The 21,189-nt window shown below is 40.9% G+C and overlaps 1 protein-coding gene across 2 annotated transcripts in view; it reads right to left on the reverse strand.

Annotated features, from left to right (window-relative positions):
• LOC128702902 (endoplasmic reticulum-Golgi intermediate compartment protein 2) overlaps window positions 1–21,189 on the reverse strand; it is a 286,545-nt gene that overhangs the window by 103,765 nt on the left and 161,591 nt on the right. For both annotated transcript variants that reach the window (XM_070102635.1, XM_070102636.1), the window contains exon 5: window positions 10,156–10,247. In XM_070102635.1, the coding sequence (XP_069958736.1) occupies window positions 10,156–10,247 (92 nt within the window). The remainder of the gene's footprint in view (window positions 1–10,155; window positions 10,248–21,189) is intronic.

A 21,189-nucleotide genomic window follows, 5' to 3' on the forward strand; every position in this document is an offset into this window, starting at 1 on the left:
TTCTTCCTACCATCGATGTGCACCCTTCACTCTGGCTTTGCTATGTAGATGACATCTTTGCTCTGTGGCCTCATGACTCTAGTCTCTTCCAGCCTTTTCTTGAAGCTCTTAATAATTTTGCCCCTTCCATTAAATTTAAAGCTGAATGGGAATCTAATTCCTTGCTTCCTTTCCTTGATGTCCATGTCCACCGCTCAGATCCAGGTTTTTCCTTTTCCGTTTACCACAAATCTATGCACAGTGGCATGTACATTCACTACTTTTCCTATCATGCTTTCCCTGTCAGGAAAAGTGTTCTTATCTCCCTCTTTCTCTGTGCCCTCCACATCTGTGATCCTCAATTCCTTCCAGCAGAAATTTCCACTCTTCATAATTCGTTTTCTCGTCTTGGCTACCCTTCCCATTTCATAGACTCTGCCCTCTCATGTGCTAAACGTAATTTCTTCTCTCCCAAACTCTCTACTCCTGGGAACTCTTCTGCCCTCTGCCTTCCCTACATTTCCAGTCTCTAATCTCAACAATTCTCTCCGTTCCTTTGACATCAAGCTTACTTTCCGCCAGACTAACACTCTTCGCACTAATCTCATTCATACCTCTCCTCCCTCTACAGATGTTCCTGGTGTCTACTCTATTTCTTGCTCCTCCTGTCCTCTTCAATACTTTGGAGAAACTGGCCGATCTCTTTCTGACAGACTTAGGGAGCACAAAAATAGTGTAGGCTTGCCGACACTAACAATGCTCTTTTCTGTCACGTCAGAGATCACAGCCATCCTATTGACTGGTCTTCTGCTAAAACTGTCCTCCCTACTTCCAACAGTCACTGTCTGGTTGAATCCTCCCTAATACACAACTTTCCTTGTATGAATCTTAGTCCTGGCTTTGTCTCTGTAGATGCCTTCCTCTCCCACTACATTGTAAAATGCTCCAAACTTCGGAACACCCGTGACTTAACCTGATTCTTCCTTTTTCTTCTCCTTCTTACCCTTTCCTCTTTCCTTTTCTCTTCTGGGTTGTTTTTCTTTCTTCTGCCTTGTGTTTCTGTTCCTTCATTATTTATTTTATTATTCCCCCCCCCCACCTCTGTGTTCTTGCTCTCTCTCTCTGGGCACCTAGCTCCCTTGCAGGGCTCCCCTTTCTTAGTATTTGACTGGCTCCTCCTCCTTTCTTCCCCACCACTACTTCCTTCCACCCCTTCTTCTTCTTCTTCTGCCGCTGCCACCACCACTTCCTGCCTATATATAACCGTCCTGCTCTACTTCTCGTTAGTGTGACTTTGTAAATGGTCCAAGTCAGACCAAAATGTCGTCGTAAGCCCCTCTCTTCTATGTGCGGGTTATTTGTGTATCATTCCAGTCACAGTATTGTGCCTTCTTTTGTTAACCTTGTAACTGCTAGAGACCCTGGAAAAAAATTCCTGTGTGTGGAGAAGATTTTGAAAAAAAAGACAAAAAAATTTTCTTACAGATCGATAGTTTGTTTTTCTGAATCAAACGAGACTAAAATGAGTGAAATCTGATAAAAACTTACAATTTTATAATGCGTTCAAGTTAGTGAAAAATGATCACTAATCAGCAATAGTGGTGTTAAAGTGCCAGTGATGTTTACGTTTTACAATTACTGATGCTAATATATGATTCTTTTTCTGTTTTTTTTTTATTTTTATGTTTAACATACAGCCTCTCCTCACTTAGAGGTGTACTCGCTTACTGACAACTCGGATTTACAACGGGCTCTCTGACCAATATGCATACATAAATATTAAATATTAGAGCTGATTTCCTCTATTCTGTTTATTACAATATACAGTACACTACTGCATAAACACTTAAAAATATACCAGAAATTTTATAAATGGCGCAAAGGTGACATTAAAACAATATCAAAGATGGTTGACACAAACCCATTACAGTATGCTCCTCACTTAGCGACAAATTCATTTACTGACGTGATCTTAGGAATGGAACTCCATCCCTGAGTGAGGAGCATACTATAATGGTAGTGGATTTGTGTCAATCATCTCTGATATTGTTTTAATGTCACTTTTACATCATTTATAACATTTCTAATATATTTTTAAATGTTTATACAGTAGTGTACTGTATATTGTAATAAAGATAACACAGTGGACACTCGATTACTGGCCGTTCCTGTTATCAGCCAACTCAGTGATCGGCCGGGTTTCAGGCTCCCGGTGATCAGCCATTATTTCAGTGATCAGCTGTTTCAGACGCATCCGTCCGCCACCCGGGGCCACTTGCGCATCAGTTTGGCTGTATCTCTCGGTGCGTGAGGAAGCTTCTGCTCATACATCCAAACATTTCGCTTGTTTTCCATTGTTTTTTGTGGGTTTTTCGCAGTTGCACTGCGAAATAAGTATGCTAATGCTGCGAAAGGAGTAACTTTTCTAACGAAACAAAGGTCACCAATAATGGAACAGATAAGAACATAAGAATGGAGGAACACTGCAGAAGGTCTACTGGCCCATACAAGGCAGGTCCTTATCAAAACAGCCTCTACCCAAGAATTAGCTCCCGTACCCAATGACACCAATCAAACCCAGACCCTCCCACTCATATATTTGTCCAATCTCTTTTTAACCTTTTGAGGGTCGACAGGTCTTCTCAGAGACTCCTTCTCAGGGTAGGCCAAATTTCAAAAAAAAAAAAACAACAACTATGTTTTCTTAAATGAAAAAATACTTTTTTTTTTTTTAAACATTATAGGCTAAACAAAAATTTTTTACCATCAATACTTACCGAGATATGGAGGCGTGAAGTTTGCCAAAATTGAACAACATCTGGTAACATCGCTGACTGCCGTCACACGGTAATTTTCTATTTACTTTTTTATGTACTATTTTCAATTATTTTTCAATTTTTCTTTTTCTGAGTAACTTTTGTGGTCTCTAAGACCAATATGATCAGTATTTTGTAAGTTATTTCTTTTTCAATACTACACAATAAGGGCGTAAACACTGTTGTCATTATTTTGTTTATAGAAAATATTTACACAAACAAACGATATGAAATGTTGTTTATTACTATTTTTCTATATTTTATATACACATATACAGTCACAGGGAATGTTTCTAGAAGTTCTACAGCCTGTGGAACTCTTTGAAACATGGTGTCATGCACAGTGGTGTTTTACACTCCTCACACATAAAACGAGTGTCTCTGCGTTGTTGTGGGCGTTTCCTTGTATGTGCACAGACGTAACACCTCTTCTGAGCCTTTTTCTTGAAAGCAGTAGCAGGCAGTTTTACTAGGAAGTGATCACCATGCCTCAGACAAGCAGGTAGTTGTTGATAATTTGGTGGGTGGTCAATTGCAGGTGTTCTTCCTTGGTACTTGAATACTATTTGTCTGATGACAGACAAACAGAATTCGCCATACTGTGGTTTGTTTCTGGTCCTCATCTTATACATATTACAGGTCCGCCATCACAAATTCGGCAATCAGTTATTCGGTTCCTTCAGTTATTTGGCACTAATTTTGGCTAGCATAATTTCAAATTTCCAGGGTCGCCACACCAACCTGCTGGTACTGTTTGGTGGCGCTACTTGCTGCATAAGTCATTCCAATTTCTTCTTCTTCATTTATTGTTTTAACCTGCTTACTTTTAGCCCTAGCCATGGTTCCAATGAATAAAAGAAATGCTTCTCATTATGTAAAGCACCTACACAGTACATTATCCATTAAAGATAAGGCGGCTTTGAAGCCACTGTCAGTTGCCATGAGCTCAGTCTCATGAAGCAGGAGAATATGCTTTATTATTACGCTAATATCAACACTACAGCTTATTTGCCTATCACAATTGATCTAATATGACATAAGAAACAATATAAATAACATAAAACATGTTAAATATTCCAGAATGAATAATATTTGGCATAACACCAAGCAGTTCGACAGAGTTATGAAGAGGATATGGTAAACAAATACCATTCTCCTATCCCTGTCTTGGGGGGCTTATTGGCTTAGCACTTCTTTTTGATTATAATAATAATTGGGGGGCTTATATTAGAGAAAACGGAGTATAGCACAGGGCTAACTATGATATACACTCGTACTCCACCATAAACATGAAACAAAAAAGTTATTTTCTCTCTATAGATTATCACACATAGCAGCATATGTGTAGAGAACCTAGGATAACCCCAAAAAAGTCAACATGGCTTATTTTTAGTACCTGGCTTGGATTAGCCATATATGATTTTTGGTAAATATTCGATTCCCAGCCAGGGTAGAAACATTAGGCGTGTTTCTTTACACCTGTTGTCTATGTTTACCCATCAGTAAATGGGTACTTGGGTGTTAGTCGACTAGAATGGGTGTTATCCTGAGACACTGACCTAATTTTCTTGAAATATTCAGTATAACAAGTGCCTTTCTATACAGTAGTATGTCACTGATGTCAGCTAGGCCTGCATACCTTGTACATGTACGTGTCGTAAATAAAGATATTATTATTATTATTATTATTATTATTATTATATTATTATTATTATTTTCTCAGTTGTTTGTTGGGTTATCTTATTCAAACTTGGGCAATGTATGATGGAAAGATACTTCTTCACGTACACCAAAAATGAAAGAAATCAGACCATAAATAGCAAAGATCACTTCTCAGCCATACGCGGCCGCTTAGCGGTATATTTTTGTATGGTTATTATGGTTATATTCTCATTTTTTCGGTCTCATTTGATAGAATGAAAGATATATTACAGAAATAGATATGATTTTGATTGCTTTCATGATGAAAAGTACCTAGAAATTGCACTCAGAGTAGCAAAAATGTTCTATTCTTTAGCGAAGCTCAAGAGTAAACAAATGACGTGACCATCCAATACCTGTCCACCTGCCAGTCTCAATTCCAGTATGGAGTCAAGAATGGCTTGACATTATTTATACAATTATTACAATAATAGGTAGTAGCCAGCAACCACCCAGGGAAGTGCTACCGTCCTGCCAGATGACTGTGAAACAGAAACCTGTAACTGTTTTGCATGATGGTAGGATTGCTGATTTCTTTTTCTGTCTCATAAACACGCTAGAAAACAGGGATATCTTGCTACTCCTACTTACACTTTGGTCACACTTCACAGACACGCACATGCATATATATATACATAAATCTAGGTTTTCCTCCTTTTTCTAAATAGCTCTTGTTCTTCTTTATTTCTTCTATTGTCAATGGGGAAGTGGAAAAGAATCTTTCCTCCGTAAGCCATGCATGTCGTATGAGGCGACTAAAATGCCGGGAGCAATGGGCTAGTAACCCCTTCTCCTGTAGACATTTACTAAAAAAGAGAAGAAGAAAAACTTTATAAAACTGGGATGCTTGAATGTGCATGGATGTAGTGCGGATGACAAGAAACAGATGATTGCTGATGTTATGAATGAAAAGAAGTTGGATGTCCTGGCCCTAAGTGAAACAAAGCTGAAGGGGGTAGGGAAGTTTCGGTGGGGGGAAATAAATGGGATTAAATCTGGAGTATCTGAGAGAGTTAGAGCAAAGGAAGGAGTAGCAGTAATGTTGAAGGATCAGTTATGGAAGGAGAAAAGAGAATATGAATGTGTAAATTCAAGAATTATGTGGATTAAAGTAAAGGTTGGATGCGAGAAGTGGGTCATAATAAGCGTGTATGCACCTGGAGAAGAGAGGAATGCAGAGGAGAGAGAGAGATTTTGGGAGATGTTAAGTGAATGTATAGGAGCCTTTGAACCAAGTTAGTTTAATTAGTTTAATATGTTTATTATGCACCCCATACCCATCCAGTGGGCGGTAGTCAAAAGATTACAGAGGTACATAATGGGTCCAGGGACTGGGCCTCAAAGTTTTGATAGCTGAGCAAGTTACAGAGGTAATGAATTCACAATTTACAAAGGTAATGAACTCACAATTTACAAAGGTAATGAACTCCAGGTAGGTCTAGTTACAATCATGACAAGTTACAAAGGTATTTACAGATTACAGAGGTACACAATGGGTCCAGGGACCGGGCTCCAAAGTTTTGATGGCTGAACTAGGTACAAGGTAATGAACTCACAAGTTACAAAGGTAATGAACTCCCAAGTGAGAGAGTAATTGTGGTAGGGGATCTGAATGCTAAAGTAGGAGAAACTTTTAGAGAGGGTGTGGTAGGTAAGTTTGGGGTGCCAGGTGTAAATGATAATGGGAGCCCTTTGATTGAACTTTGTATAGAAAGGGGTTCAGTTATAGGTAATACATATTTTAAGAAAAAGGGGATAAATAAGTATACAAGACATGATGTAGGGCAAAATGACAGTAGTTTGTAGGATTATGTATTGGTAGATAAAAGACTGTTGAGAAGACTTAAGGATGTACATGTTTATAGAGGGGCCACAGATATATCAGATCACTTTCTAGTTGTAGCTACACTGAGAGTAAAAGGTAGATGGGATACAAGGAGAATAGAAGCATCAGGAAATTGAGAGGTGAAGGTTTATAAACTAAAAGAGGAGGCAGTTAGGGTAAGATATAAACCTCTATTGGAGGATAGAAGGGCTAATGAAAGCATAGGAAATGGGGTTGAAGAGGTATGGGGTAGGTTTAAAAATGTAGTGTTAGAGTGATCAGCAGAAGTTTGTGGTTACAGGAAAGTGGGTGCGGGAGGGAAGAGGAGCGATTGGAGGAATGATAATATAAAGAGAGTAGTAAGGGAGAAAAAGTTAGCATATGAGAAGTTTTTACAAAGTAGAAGTGATGCAAGGAGGGAAGAGTATATGGAGAAAGAGAGAGAGGTTAAGAGAGTGGTGAAGCAATGTAAAAAGAGAGCAAATGAGAGAGTGGGTGAGATGTTATCAACAAATTTTGTTGAAAATAAGAAAAACTTTTGGAGTGAGATTAACAAGTTGAGATTAACAAGTTGCAGAGATTGGTGGATGAATTTGGTAGGGTATGCAAAAGAAGAAAATTAAAAGTGAATACAGGAAAGAGTAAGGTTATGAGGATAACAAAAAGATTAGGTGATGAAAGATTGAATATCAGATTGGAAGGAGAGAGTATGGAGGAGGTGAATGTATTCAGATATTTGGGAGTGGCCGTGTCAGCGGATGGGTCTATGAAAGATGAGGTGAATCATAAAATTGATGAAGGGGAAAGGGTGAGTGATGCACTTAGGAGTCTGTGGAGACAAAGAACTTTGTCCTTGGAGGCAAAGAGGGGAATGTATAAGAGTATAGTTTTACCAACGCTCTTATATGGGTGTGAAGCATGGGTGATGAATGCTGCAGCGAGGAGAAGGCTGGAGGCAGTGGAGATGTCATGTCTGAGAGCAATGTGTGGTGTGAATATAATGCAAAGAATTCGTAGTATGGAAGTTAGGAGGAGGTGCGGGATTACCAAAACTGTTGTCCAGAGGGCTGAGGAAGGGTTGTTGAGGTGGTTCGGACATGTAGAGAGAATGGAGCGAAACAGAATGACTTCAAGAGTGTATCAGTCTGTAGTGGAAGGAAGGCGGGGTAGGGGTTGGCCTAGGAAAGGTTGGAGGGAGGGAGTAAAGGAGGTTCTGTGTGCGAGGGGCTTGGACTTCCAGCAGGCATGCGTTAGCATGAGTGAATGGAGACAAATGGTTTTTAATACTTGACGTGCTGTTGGAGTGTGAGCAAAGTAACATTTATGAAGGGGTTCAGGGAAACCGGCAGGCCGGACTTGAGTCCTGGAGATGGGAAGTACAGTGCCTGCACTCTGAAGGAGGGGTGTTAATGTTGCAGTTTAAAGACTGTAGTGTAAAGCACCCTTCTGGCAAGACAGTGATGGAGTGAATGATGGTGAAAGTTTTTCTTTTTCGGGCCACCCTGCCTTGGTGGGAATCGGCCAGTGTGATAATATAAATATATAATATTAACAAGTTAAGAAAGCCTAGAGTACAAATGGATTTGTCAGTTAAAAATAGGAGAGGAGAGTTATTAAATGGAGAGTTAGAGGTATTGGGAAGATGGAGGGAATATTTTGAGGAATTGTTAAATGTTGATGAAGAAAGGGAAGCTGTGATTTCGTGTATAGGGGAAGGAGGAATAACATCTTGTATGAGTGAGGAAGAGCCAGTTGTGAGTGTAGGGGAAGTTCGCGAGGCAGTAGGTAAAATGAAAGGGGGTAAGGCAGCCGGGATTGATGGGATAAAGATAGAAATGGTAATAGCAGGTGGGGATATAGTTTTGGAGTGGTTGGTGCAATTATTTAATAAATGTATGGAAGAGGGTAAGGTACCTAGGGATTGGCAGAGAGCATGCATAGTTCCTTTGAATAAAGGCAAAGGGGACAAAAGAGAGTGCAAAAATTATAGGGGGATAAGTCTGTTGTGTATACCTGGTAAAGTGTATGGTAGAGTTATTATTGAAAGAATTAAGAGTAAGACAGAGAATAGGATAGCAGATGAACAAGGAGGCTTTAGGAAAGGTAGGGGGTGTGTGGACCAGGTGTTTACAGTGAAACATATAAGTGAACAGTATTTAGATAAGGCTAAAGAGGTCTTTGTGGCATTTATGGATTTGGAAAAGGCATATGACAGGGTGGATAGGGGGGCAATGTGGCAGATGTTGCAGGTGTATGGTATAGGAGGTAGGTTACTGAAAGCAGTGAAGAGTTTTTACGAGGATAGTGAGGCTCAAGTTAGAGTATGTAGGAAAGAGGGAAATTATTTCCCAGTAAAAGTAGGCCTTAGACAAGGATGTGTGATGTCACCGTGGTTGTTTAATATATTTATAGATGGGGTTGTAAGAGAAGTAAATGCGAGGGTCTTGGCAAGAGGTGTGGAGTTAAAAGATAAAGAATCACACATAACGTGGGAGTTGTCACAGTTGCTCTTTGCTGATGACACTGTGCTCTTGGGAGATTCTGAAGAGAAGTTGCAGAGATTGGTGGATGAATTTGGTAGGGTGTGCAAAAGAAGAAAATTAAAAGTGAATACAGGAAAGAGTAAGGTTATGAGGATAACAAAAAGATTAGGTGATGAAAGATTGGATATCAGATTGGAGGAAGAGAGTATGGAGGAGGTGAATGTATTCAGATATTTGGGAGTGGACATGTCAGTGGATGGGTCTATGAAAGATGAGGTGAATCATAGAATTGATGAGGGGAAAAGGGTGAATGGTGCACTTAGGAGTCTGTGGAGACAAAGAACTTTGTCCTTGGAGGCAAAGAGGGGAATGTATAAGAGTATCGTTTTGCCAACGCTCTTATATGGGTGTGAAGCATGGGTGATGAACGTTGCAGCGAGGAGGAGGCTGGAGGCAGTGGAGATGTCATGTCTGAGGGCTATGTGTGGTGTGAATATAATGCAGAGAATTCGTAGTTTGGAAGATAGGAGGAGGTGCGGGACTGCCAAAACTATTGTCCAGAGGGCTGAAGAAGTGTTGTTGAGGTGGTTCGGATACGTAAAGAGAATGGAACAAGACAGAATTACTTCAAGAGTGTATCAATCTGTAGTGGAAGGAAGGCGGGGTAGGGGTCGGCCTAGGAAAGGTTGGAGGGAGGGGTAAAGGAGGTTTTGTGTACGAGGGGCTTGGATTTCCAGCTTGATAAGAGTGAATGGAGACAAATGGTTTTTAATATTTGACGTACTGTTGGAGTGTGAGCAAAGTAACATTTATGAAGAGATTCAGGGAAACCGGCAGGCCGGACTTGAGTCCTGGAGATGGGAAATACAGTGCCTGCACTCTGAAGGAGGGGTGTTAATGTGCAATTTTATAAACTGTAGTGCAAAGCACCCCTCTGGCAAGACAGTGATGGAGGGAATGATGGTGAAAGTTTTTCTTTTTCGGGCCACTCTGCCTTGGTGGGAATCGGCCAGTGTGTTAATATAATAACATTACATAAAATGTAATCGTACATTTTAACCTTTGAAAAGAAATAGTTTGTTTATATGATAGAGACCAAACAAGCTCAGACTCGTGGGTAGTGCATCAAAGTTGGCTTATGACAACCAATTTCTTTTCTGAACTGGATAAAAACTTTAATGTTGTTGGCTTATGTTATTATATCAATCAAGAAGCACCTTCAGAGTGAGAGGTAATTAGGTGTGATCCTAGGGAATTAAGGGTAGCTTATTTTCTTGGATTACAAGCCCTTCACAAACATCTAAATACCCTTTTACGAAGCCTCAAGATGAAACAAGAATGGTGACCTTACCTGCAGTGATGTGGAAGTTGCCAGCAACTTTGTTGATCTCTAAACTACCATGTAACTGACACGCATCTTTCTCCTTGTCTGGGAAGCTTCGTCTGAAACCAACAATGATACATAAAAATCTGCTCTAAACCCACATGGGCCATGCACTCTAATTGACAAGGTAACTGGGCTCCAATATACTCTACACTGCTCTGTATTGCAATCATAATTCAAGCTACTCAATGAACCAGGCTCTACTCATCTCAGTCAAAAGTAGACTAATATACCTCCTACTTAATCAAAAGTGGAGACCAATATGCTTCCATATCAACTAAGAATTGAGACCAATATGCCTCCCTCTCAACCAAGAATAGAGACCAATATGCCTTCATTTCAACCAGGAATAGAGACCAATATGCCTCCATCTCATCTAAGAGTAGAGACCAATATACTTTTATCTCAACCAAGAGTAGAGACCAATATGCCTCCTCCACAACCAAGATCAATATACTTATCCAAAGCCATTAGTAGTCATTCATGGCATACTCTTGTTTGTATTCTCCTCATTAGTTTCACATCATCTGTGAACAGGGATACCTCTGACTTGACTTCCTCTGTCATGTTTTTTACACATATAAGAAACAGCACTGGCCTAAGTACTGACCCTTGTGGAACCCCATTCATCACACTCACCCATCCTGACACCACCTCCCAAATAATAACTCATTTCATTCCTGCCAATTATTCCTTAAACCATTGTATTGTTTCTGTTATTCCTGCCTGCTCCTCTAGCTTTTGGCCCATACTCTTATGTGGTATTTTATTGAATTCCTTCTTGCAATCCAATATTATGCAGTCTATCCATATCTAATCATTTAGTCATCTGCCACCCTCATTACTGGAGCACTAGTAGTAACAATGTAGATCTACGTTTGGACAGTTAAGGGGTTAACACTGCTGACTTAACAAAGCCATAAACATGTACCCCTGAGAGTATGTCAACTGATCATTCATCAATAAAAATTCCTGGGTACAGTCCCCAGGTAGGTGGAACTACAACTGCTGCTGTGTATCCTTCTGGTCATCACCAAGGTCAACATTGGTGTTTTATCCAGTAGGATCACCTGCAGCAGCAGCAGTATCCTGCATACAGTGGACCCCCGAATTACGACATTAACCCTTTGACTGTTTCAGTCGTATATATACGTCTTACGAGCCACCGTGTTTGACGTATTAATACGCATAAATTCTAGCTGGTAGGCCCACATGTGAGAGAATGGGTCTCCATGGTCAGTGTGCACCACATAAAAAAAATCGGGGAGTCAGTGGTGCATTGTGGGAATGCTATTTCAGTAGTCCTTGTTCAGCATGCATAGCGGTAAGAAATATGTGACTCCCAGGCAAATCTGGGACTCTACTCTTCCCAAGTGGGAAGAGGGAGAGATATATCATAATCTACACTTGGAAAATCTTGGAAGGAATGGTCCCAAATCTGCACACAGAAATCACTCCCTACGAAAGTAAAAGACTGGGCAGGCGATGCAAAATGCCGCCAATAAAAAGTAGGGGCGCCATTGGTACACTAAGAGAAAACACCATAAGTGTCCGGGGCCCAAAACTGTTCAACAGCCTCCCATCAAGCATTAGGGGAATTGCCAATAAACCCCTGACTGCCTTCAAGAGAGAGCTGGACAGATACCTAAAGTCAGTGCCGGATCAGCCGGGCTGTGGCTCGTACGTCGGACTGCGTGCGGCCAGCAGTAACAGCCTAGTTGATCAGGCCCTGATCCATCGGGAGGCCTGGTCGTGGACCGGGCCGCGGGGGCGTTGATCCCCGGAATAACCTCCAGGTAACCTCCAGGTAAGTGATGCTCTAACACAGATGGAAGTGTCAGTGAAGATGAATTTCATGGTTTTGAGGAATTTATGGCCAAAAACAATGCCCAGGATACCAGAAGAATGAAGGAGAATGAAGAATGAAGGAGAAAGTGAGAGAATGAGAGAGAGAATGAGGGAGAGAATGAGGGAGAGAATGAGGGAGAGAATGAGGGAGAGAATGAGGGAGAGAATGAGAGAGAGAATGAGAGAGATTGAGAGAGAATGAGAGGGAGAATTGAGGGAGAAAGATAATTAGACTATAGGATGGAGGGGAAGCGAGCATCCAACCCCATTGTTTTGACAGGCAGTAGGGGGAATGAGTAATGAGACAATATGTCATTTCCACAGCTGCTGACCCTGACTCAGAACAATTAGAAGCCTCACACACAACACAAGCTTGCTGAATGAAGATAATAGCCCAGGATACCAGAAGAATGAAGGAGAGAGAGAGAGAATGAGGGAGAGAATGAGGGAGAAAATGAGAGAATGAGAGAGAGAATGAGAGAGAATGAGAGAGAGAATGATAGAGAGAATGAGAGAATGAGAGTGAGAATGAGAGTGAGAATGAGAGAGAGAATGAAAGAGAGAATGAGGGAGAAAGATAATTAAATAGTAGGATGGAGGGGAAGCAAGCATCCGACACCACTGTTCTGACAGGCAGTAGGGGGAGTGAATAATGAGACAATATGTCATTTTGACAGTTGCAGACCCTGACTCAGAACAATTAGAAGTTCATATACTCACACACAACACAAGCTTGCTGAATGAAGATAATAGCAGTTATATAAATGTATCCAGTGACTATATATGTGTATATATACAGTGGACCCTCGACCAACGATGGCATCGATTAACGATAAATCCGACTAGCGATACATTTTATCGCAAAAATTTTGCCTCGACTAGCGCTAAAAACCCGACCAACGCTATTCATTCCGTTCGAGATGGGTCCACTTTGGCCTGAGCCCGCCTCACTTGTCCCATGGGTGCCAGTGTTTACAAGCCAGCCAGCCACCGTGGTCGCTTCCAAACATACAATTGGAACATTTCATATTATCACAGCCTTTGTAGTGATTGCACCTGCAAAATAAGTCACCATGGGCCCCAAGAAAGCTTCTAGTGCCAACCCTACAGCAAAAAGGGTGAGAATTACTATGGAGATGAAGAAAGAGATCATTGCTAAGTATGAGAGTGGAGTATGTGTCTCCGAGCTGGTCAGGTTGTATAATAAACCCCAATCAACCATCGCTACTATTGTGGCCAAGAAAACAGCAACCAAGGAAGCTGTTCTTGCCAAAGGTGCAACTATGTTTTCGAAACTGAGATCGCAAGTGATAGAAGATGTTGAGAGACTCTTACTGATGTGGATAAACGAAAAACAGATAGCAGGAGATAGCATCTCTCAAGCGATCATATGTGAAAAGGCTAGGAAGTTGCATGACGATTTAATTAAAAAAATGCCAGCAACTAGTGGTGATGTGAGTGAATTTAAGGCCAGCAAAGGTTGATTTGAGAGATTTAAGAAGCGTAGTGCCATTCATAATGTGATAAGGCATGGTGAGGCTGCCAGTTCAGACCACAAAGCAGCTGAAAAATATGTGCAGGAATTCAAGGAGTACATAGACAGTGAAGGACTCAAACCTGAACAAGTGTTTAATTGTGACGAAACAGGCCTGTTTTGGAAGAAAATGCCAAGCAGGACCTACATTACTCAGGAGGAAAAGGCACTCCCAGGACATAAGCCTATGAAAGACAGGCTTACTCTGTTGATGTGTGCCAATGTTAGTGGTGACTGCAAAGTGAAGCCTTTATTGGTGTATCACTCTGAAACTCCCAGTGTGTTCAGGAAAAACAATGTCCTCAAGGCTAATTTGTGTGTGCTGTGGAGGGCAAACAGTAAGGCATGGGTAACTAGGGACTTTTTCTATGACTGGTTACACCATGCATTTGCCCCCACTGTGAAAAATTACCTAACTGAAAAGAAATTAGACCTTAAGTGCCTCCTGGTATTAGACAATGCTCCTGGTCATCCTTCAGACGTGGCAGAGCGACTTTCTGCGGAAATAAGCTTCATTAAGGTGAAGTTTTTGCCTCCTAATACCACTCCTCTCCTGCAGCCCATGGACCAGCAGGTCATTTCCAACTTCAAGAAACTGTACACAAAAGCTATGTTTGAAAGGTGCTTTGTAGTGACCTCAGAAACTCAACTGACTCTAAGAGAGTTTTGGAAAGATCACTTTACCATCCTCAATTGTGTAAACATTATAGGTAAGGCTTGGGAGGAAGTGACTAAGAGGACCTTGAGCTCTGCTTGGAAAAAACTGTGGCCAGAATGTGTAGACAAAAGGGATTTTGAAGGGTTTGAGGCTAACCCTGAGAATCCTATGCTAGTTGAGGAATCCACTGTGGCACTGGGGAAGTCCTTGGGGTTGGAGGTTAGTGGGGAGGATGTGGAAGAGTTGGTGGAGGAGGACAATGAAGAACTAACCACTGATGAGCTGCTAGATCATCTTCATCAGCATGAGGCCAGACCTGAGGAAACTGCTTCGAAGGAGGGGATAGAGAAACTGAAGAAGTTGCCTACTTCTAAGATTAAGGAAATCTGTGCAATGTGGCTTAAAGTGCAAACCTTTATGGATGAAAATCACCCTGACACAGCTACTGCAAGCCGTGTTGGCAACATGTACACTGACAATGTTGTGAAACACATAAGATATGTCATAAAGGAACGGGAGGTACAGGCCTCTATGGACAGGTATGTTGTGCGACAGAAGACAAGTGACTCTCAAGCTGGTCCTAGTGGCATTAAAAGAACAAGGGAAGTTATTTTTTATTTTATTATCACACTGGCCGATTCCCACCAAGGCAGGGTGGCCCGAAAAAGAAAAACTTTCACCATCATTCACTCCATCACTGTCTTGCCAGAAGGGTGCTTTACACTACAGTTTTTAAACTGCAACATTAACACCCCTCCTTCAGAGTGCAGGCACTGTACTTCCCATCTCCAGGACTCAAGTCCGGCCTGCCGGTTTCCCTGAATCCCTTCATAAATGTTACTTTGCTCACACTCCAATAGCACGTCAAGTATTAAAAACCATTTGTCTCCATTCACTCCTATCAAACACGCTCACGCATGCCTGCTGGAAGTCCAAGCCCCTCGCACACAAAACCTCCTTTACCCCCTCCCTCCAACCTTTCCTAGGCCGACCCCTACCCCGCCTTCCTTCCACTACAGACTGATACACTCTTGAAGTTATTCTGTTTCGCTCCATTCTCTCTACATGTCCGAACCACCTCAACAACCCTTCCTCAGCCCTCTGGACAACAGTTTTGGCAATCCCGCACCTCCTCCTAACTTCCAAACTACGAATTCTCTGCATTATATTCACACCACACATTGCTCTCAGACATGACATCTCCACTGCCTCCAGCCTTCTCCTCGCTGCAACATTCATCACCCATGCTTCACACCCATATAAGAGCGTTGGTAAAACTATACTCTCATACATTCCCCTCTTTGCCTCCAAGGACAAAGTTCTTTGTCTCCACAGACTCCTAAGTGCACCACTCACCCTTTTCCCCTCATCAATTCTATGATTCACCTCATCTTTCATAGACCCATCCGCTGACACGTCCACTCCCAAATATCTGAATACATTCACCTCCTCCATACTCTCTCCCTCCAATCTGATATCCAATCTTTCATCACCTAATCTTTTTGTTATCCTCATAACCTTACTCTTTCCTGTATTCACTTTCAATTTTCTTCTTTTGCACACCCTACCAAATTCATCCACCAATCTCTGCAACTTCTCTTCAGAATCTCCCAAGAGCACAGTGTCATCAGCAAAGAGCAACTGTGACAACTCCCACTTTATGTGTGATTCTTTATCTTTTAACTCCATGCCTCTTGCCAAGACCCTCGCATTTACTTCTCTTACAACCCCATCTATAAATATATTAAACAACCACGGTGACATCACACATCCTTGTCTAAGGCCTACTTTTACTGGAAAATAATTTCCCTCTTTCCTACATACTCTAACTTGAGCCTCACTATCCTCATAAAAACTCTTCACTGCTTTCAGTAACCTACCTCCTACACCATACACCTGCAACATCTGCCACATTGCCCCCCTATCCACCCTGTCATACGCCTTTTCCAAATCCATAAATGCCACAAAGACCTCTTTAGCCTTATCTAAATACTGTTCACTTATATGTTTCACTGCAAACACCTGGTCCACACACCCCCTACCTTTCCTAAAGCCTCCTTGTTCATCTGCTATCCTATTCTCCATCTTACTCTTAATTCTTTCAATAATAACTCTACCATACACTTTGCCAGGTATACTCAACAGACTTATCCCCCTATAATTTTTGCACTCTCTTTTATCCCCTTTGCCTGTATACAAAGGAACTATGCATGCTCTCTGCCAATCCCTAGGTACCTTACCCTCTTCCATTCATTTATTAAATAATTGCACCAACCACTCCAAAACTATATCCCCACCTGCTTTTAACATTTCTATCTTTATCCCATCAATCCAGGCTGCCTTACCCCCTTTCATTTTACCTACTGCCTCACGAACTTCCCCCACACTCACAACTGGCTCTTCCTCACTCGTACAAGATGTTGTTCCTCCTTGCCCTATACACGAAATCACAGCTTCCCTATCTTCATCAACATTTAACAATTCCTCAAAATATTCCCTCCATCTTCCCAATACCTCTAACTCTCCATTTAATAACTCTCCTCTCCTATTTTTAACTGAAAAATCCATTTGTTCTCTAGGCTTTCTTAACTTGTTAATCTCACTCCAAAACTTTTTCTTATTTTCAACAAAATTTGTTGATAACATCTCACCGACTCTCTCATTTGCTCTCTTTTTACATGCTTCACCACTCTCTTAACCTCTCTGTTTTTCTCCATATACTCTTCCCTCCTTGCATCACTTCTACTTTGTAAAAACTTCTCATATGCTAACTTTTTCTCCCTTACTACTCTCTTCACATCATCATTCCACCAATCGCTCCTCTTCCCTCCCGCACCCACTTTCCTGTAACCATAAACTTCTGCTGAACACTCTAACACTACATTTTTAAACCTACCCCATACCTCTTCGATCCCATTGCCTATGCTCTCATTAGCCCATCTATCCTCCAATAGCGGTTTATATCTTACCCTAACTGCCTCCTCTTTTATTTTATAAACCTTCACCTCTCTCTTCCCTGATGCTTCTATTCTCCTTGTATCCCATCTACCTTTTACTCTCAGTGTAGCTACAACTAGAAAGTGATCTGATATATCTGTGGCCCCTCTATAAACATGTACATCCTGAAGTCTACTCAACAGTCTTTTATCTACCAATACATAATCCAACAAACTACTGTCATTTCGCCCTACATCATATCTTGTATACTTATTTATCCTCTTTTTCTTAAAATATGTATTACCTATAACTAAACCCCTTTCTATACAAAGTTCAATCAAAGGGCTCCCATTATCATTTACACCTGGCACCCCAAACTTACCTACCACACCCTCTCTAAAAGTTTCTCCTACTTTAGCATTCAGGTCCCCTACCACAATTACTCTCTCACTTGGTTCAAAGGCTCCTATACATTCACTTAACATCTCCCAAAATCTCTCTCTCTCCTCTGCATTCCTCTCTTCTCCAGGTGCATACACGCTTATTATGACCCACTTCTCGCATCCAACCTTTACTTTAATCCACATAATTCTTGAATTTACACATTCATATTCTCTTTTCTCCTTCCATAACTGATCATTCAACATTACTGCTATCCCTTCCTTTGCTCTAACTCTCTCAGATACTCCAGATTTAATCCCATTTATTTCCCCCCACAGAAACTCCCCTACCCCCTTAAGCTTTGTTTCGCTTAGGGCCAGGACATCCAACTTCTTTTCATTCATAACATCAGCAATCATGTTTCTTGTCATCCGCACTACATCCACGCACATTTAAGCATCCCAGTTTTATAAAGTTTTTCTTCTTCTCTTTTTTAGTAAATGTCTACAGGAGAAGGGGTTACTAGCCCATTGCTCCCGGCATTTTAGTCGCCTCATACGACACGCATGGCTTATGGAGGAAAGATTCTTTTCCACTTCCCCATGGACAATAGAAGAAATAAAGAGGAACAAGAACTATTTAGAAAAAGGAGAAAAACCTAGATGTATGTATATATATATGCATGTGCGTGTCTGTGAAGTGTGACCAAAGTGTAAGTAGGAGTAGCAAGATATCCCTGTTATCTAGCGTGTTAATGAGACAGAAAAAGAAACCAGCAATCCTACCATCATGCAAAACAGTTACAGGTTTCTGTTTCACAGTCATCTGGCAGGACGGTAGTACTTCCCTGGGTGGTTGCTGTCTACCAACCTACTACCTAAAAGGGAAGTAACCCCGGAAAAATAGTTGCTACCTCAAGTCCTAATGGAAGGGGATTCCCCTTCTAAACACTAAGAAGATCCACACTCTCCCCTCCTCCCATCCCATCAATCATCACCAGATCTTAAATAAAGGTAAGAGTCATGTATTCTATTCTTCTTCAGTTTGTGTGTATTAAAATTAATATTTCATGTGGTAAAATTTTTTTTTTCAATACTTTGGGGTGTCAGGAACGGATTAATTTGATTTCCATTATTTCTTATGGGGAAAATTAACTCGATTAACGATTATTTCGATTAACGATGAGCTCTCAGGAACGAATTAATATTGCTGGTCGAGGGTCGACTGTATTATAGAAACCAGAAGGAAGGAAGAAGGGAAGGCAGGAAGGAAGGACTAGATGAAAGGAAGGATAAAAGTAAGGAAGGAAAGAAAAAGGAAGGAAGGAATATAGGAAGGAAGGAATATAGGAAGGAAGGAATATAGGAAGGAAGGAATATAGGAAGGAAGGAATATAGGAAGGAAGGAATATAGGAAGGAAGGAATATAGGAAGGAAGGAATATAGGAAGGAAGGAATATAGGAAGGAAGGAATATAGGAAGGAAGGAATATAGGAAGGAAGGAATATAGGAAGGAAGGAATATAGGAAGGAAGGAATATAGGAAGGAAGGAATATAGGAAGGAAGGAATATAGGAAGGAAGGAATATAGGAAGGAAGGAATATAGGAAGGAAGGAAGGTAGGAAAGGAAGGAAGGAATGTAGGAAGGAAGGTAGGAAAGGAATGTAGGAAGGAAGGTAGGAAAGGAATGTAGGAAGGAAGGTAGGAAAGGAATGCAGGAAGGTAGGAAGCAAGGAATGATGACACACGACCATTTACCTAACACAACTGTCTGCTTATCAGTCAGTCAATCATTCAATCAATCAAGTTTACTCTCTATAAGGATTACAGTGCGGGGTTTACAGATTTTGAATATTGTGTGGTTTACATGTTTTAAAATACTAATTACAGAGGGGGCCACTAGGACACCTAGCATGGCTAGGCATTTCGGGCAGACTTAGATTAATTCTAAACTTTAAATTATTACAGATTATGGTATTAAGGCTAAGTGACTACATTATAGTTTGTGAGTTTAGCAATGTGAATGCTTTTGTTTTGGCACAATACATAGTGTCTATATTGGAGTATCATAGGCAAACTTATGACTAGTTAGGATTCATTATTTTAAGATTAAGATTCGTATTTCTGTGTTTATAGTCAATGGGTGAGTGAAAGTGTGAACCACCAGGTGGTTTGCATGTACATAGTTAGTTGACGGGGTGTATCAAGGAGATAAGATGCTTTCTAACTGTAGTTTTGAAAGTGATGAATGTGTCTGCAGTTCTAGAGTTTTCAGGTAGGGTGTTCCAGATTTTAGACCCTTTGACACACATTGAATTTTTGCAAAGGTTTAGTCGGACACGGGGAATGTCATAGAGATGTTTGTGTCTGATGTTATGCCTGTGGGTCCTGTCACAACTATCAAGAAAGCATTTTAGGTCAAGGTTAATATTGGAATTTAAAGTCGTGTAGATGTAGATTGCACAGTAGTAAGTGTGGATGTTCTGAACAGGGAGTAAGTTTAGATCTATGAAGAGTGGAAGGGGGGGTGTTGCCAGAGATGGGATTTAGTGATTATTCTTACTGCGGCTTTTTGTTGGGTTATTATTGGCTTTAGATGTGTTGCTGCAGTTGATCCCCAAGCACAAATAGCATAGGTGAGGTATGGATAAATAAGTGAATGGTAGTGTGAGAAGGGCAGTTTGCGGCACGTAATATCATATCTTGGAGAGGATCCCCACCGTTTTGGATACTTTTTTTGTTATGTGTTGGATATGGGTGCTGAAATTTAGGTTGTTGTTGAGGTAAAGACCTAGGAATTTGCCCTCATTATGTCTGGCAATTAGAGTGTTGTCGATCTTAATGTTAAGTTGCGCAACACCTGCTCTGCTACCAAACATAATGTAGTAGGTTTAGTCAGTGTTAAGTGTAAGTTTATTGGCTGTCATCCAAGTCAGAATTTTGAGCAGCTCCTCATTGACAATGGTGTTGAGGGTGGCAAGATTAGGGTGAGAGATGACGTAAGTCATGTCATCAGCAAAGAGAATGGGTTTCAGGTGTTGGGATACGTTTGGAAGATCATTAATGTAAATGAGGAAGAGCAGGGGACCAAGGACACTTCCCTGCAGAACTCCAGTATCAAGTGGCCATGTTGATGAGGCTGTGTCTTTAATGGTGACATACTGATACCTATTAGTAAGGTAGGATTTGAAATATGCAAGCGCATGGCCTTTTATACCATAATGGCCAAGTTTGTGGAGTAGGATGCCGTGGTCTACTGTGTCAAATGCTTTTCTTAGGTCAATAAAAATTCCTAGAGGATGTTCCTTATTTTCCAATGCTGTGTAAAGCAGATCTAGCATTTTTACAATTGCATCATTAGTGCTTTTATTTTCCTGAATCCAAATTGGCAGGGGTTGAGTATGTTTTGTGCCATTATAAATGAATATAGTCTCCTGTGCACGAGTTTCTCAAAGATTTTGGATAGCAATGGTAAGTTTGATATTGGCCTATAGTTATTTATTTATTTATTTATTTATTTATTTATTTAGTAATTTGAGCATACATACAGAGGTACAAAAAAATACAGGTAAGAGCAGCATGCCAAAGCCACTTGTATGCATAGCATTACGGGCTGGCTTAAAATTAACTTAAGATTAACTAAG

The sequence above is a fragment of the Cherax quadricarinatus genome, chromosome 82 (assembly GCF_038502225.1).
Source record: "Cherax quadricarinatus isolate ZL_2023a chromosome 82, ASM3850222v1, whole genome shotgun sequence".
In the NCBI taxonomy this organism is placed as follows: domain Eukaryota; kingdom Metazoa; phylum Arthropoda; class Malacostraca; order Decapoda; family Parastacidae; genus Cherax; species Cherax quadricarinatus.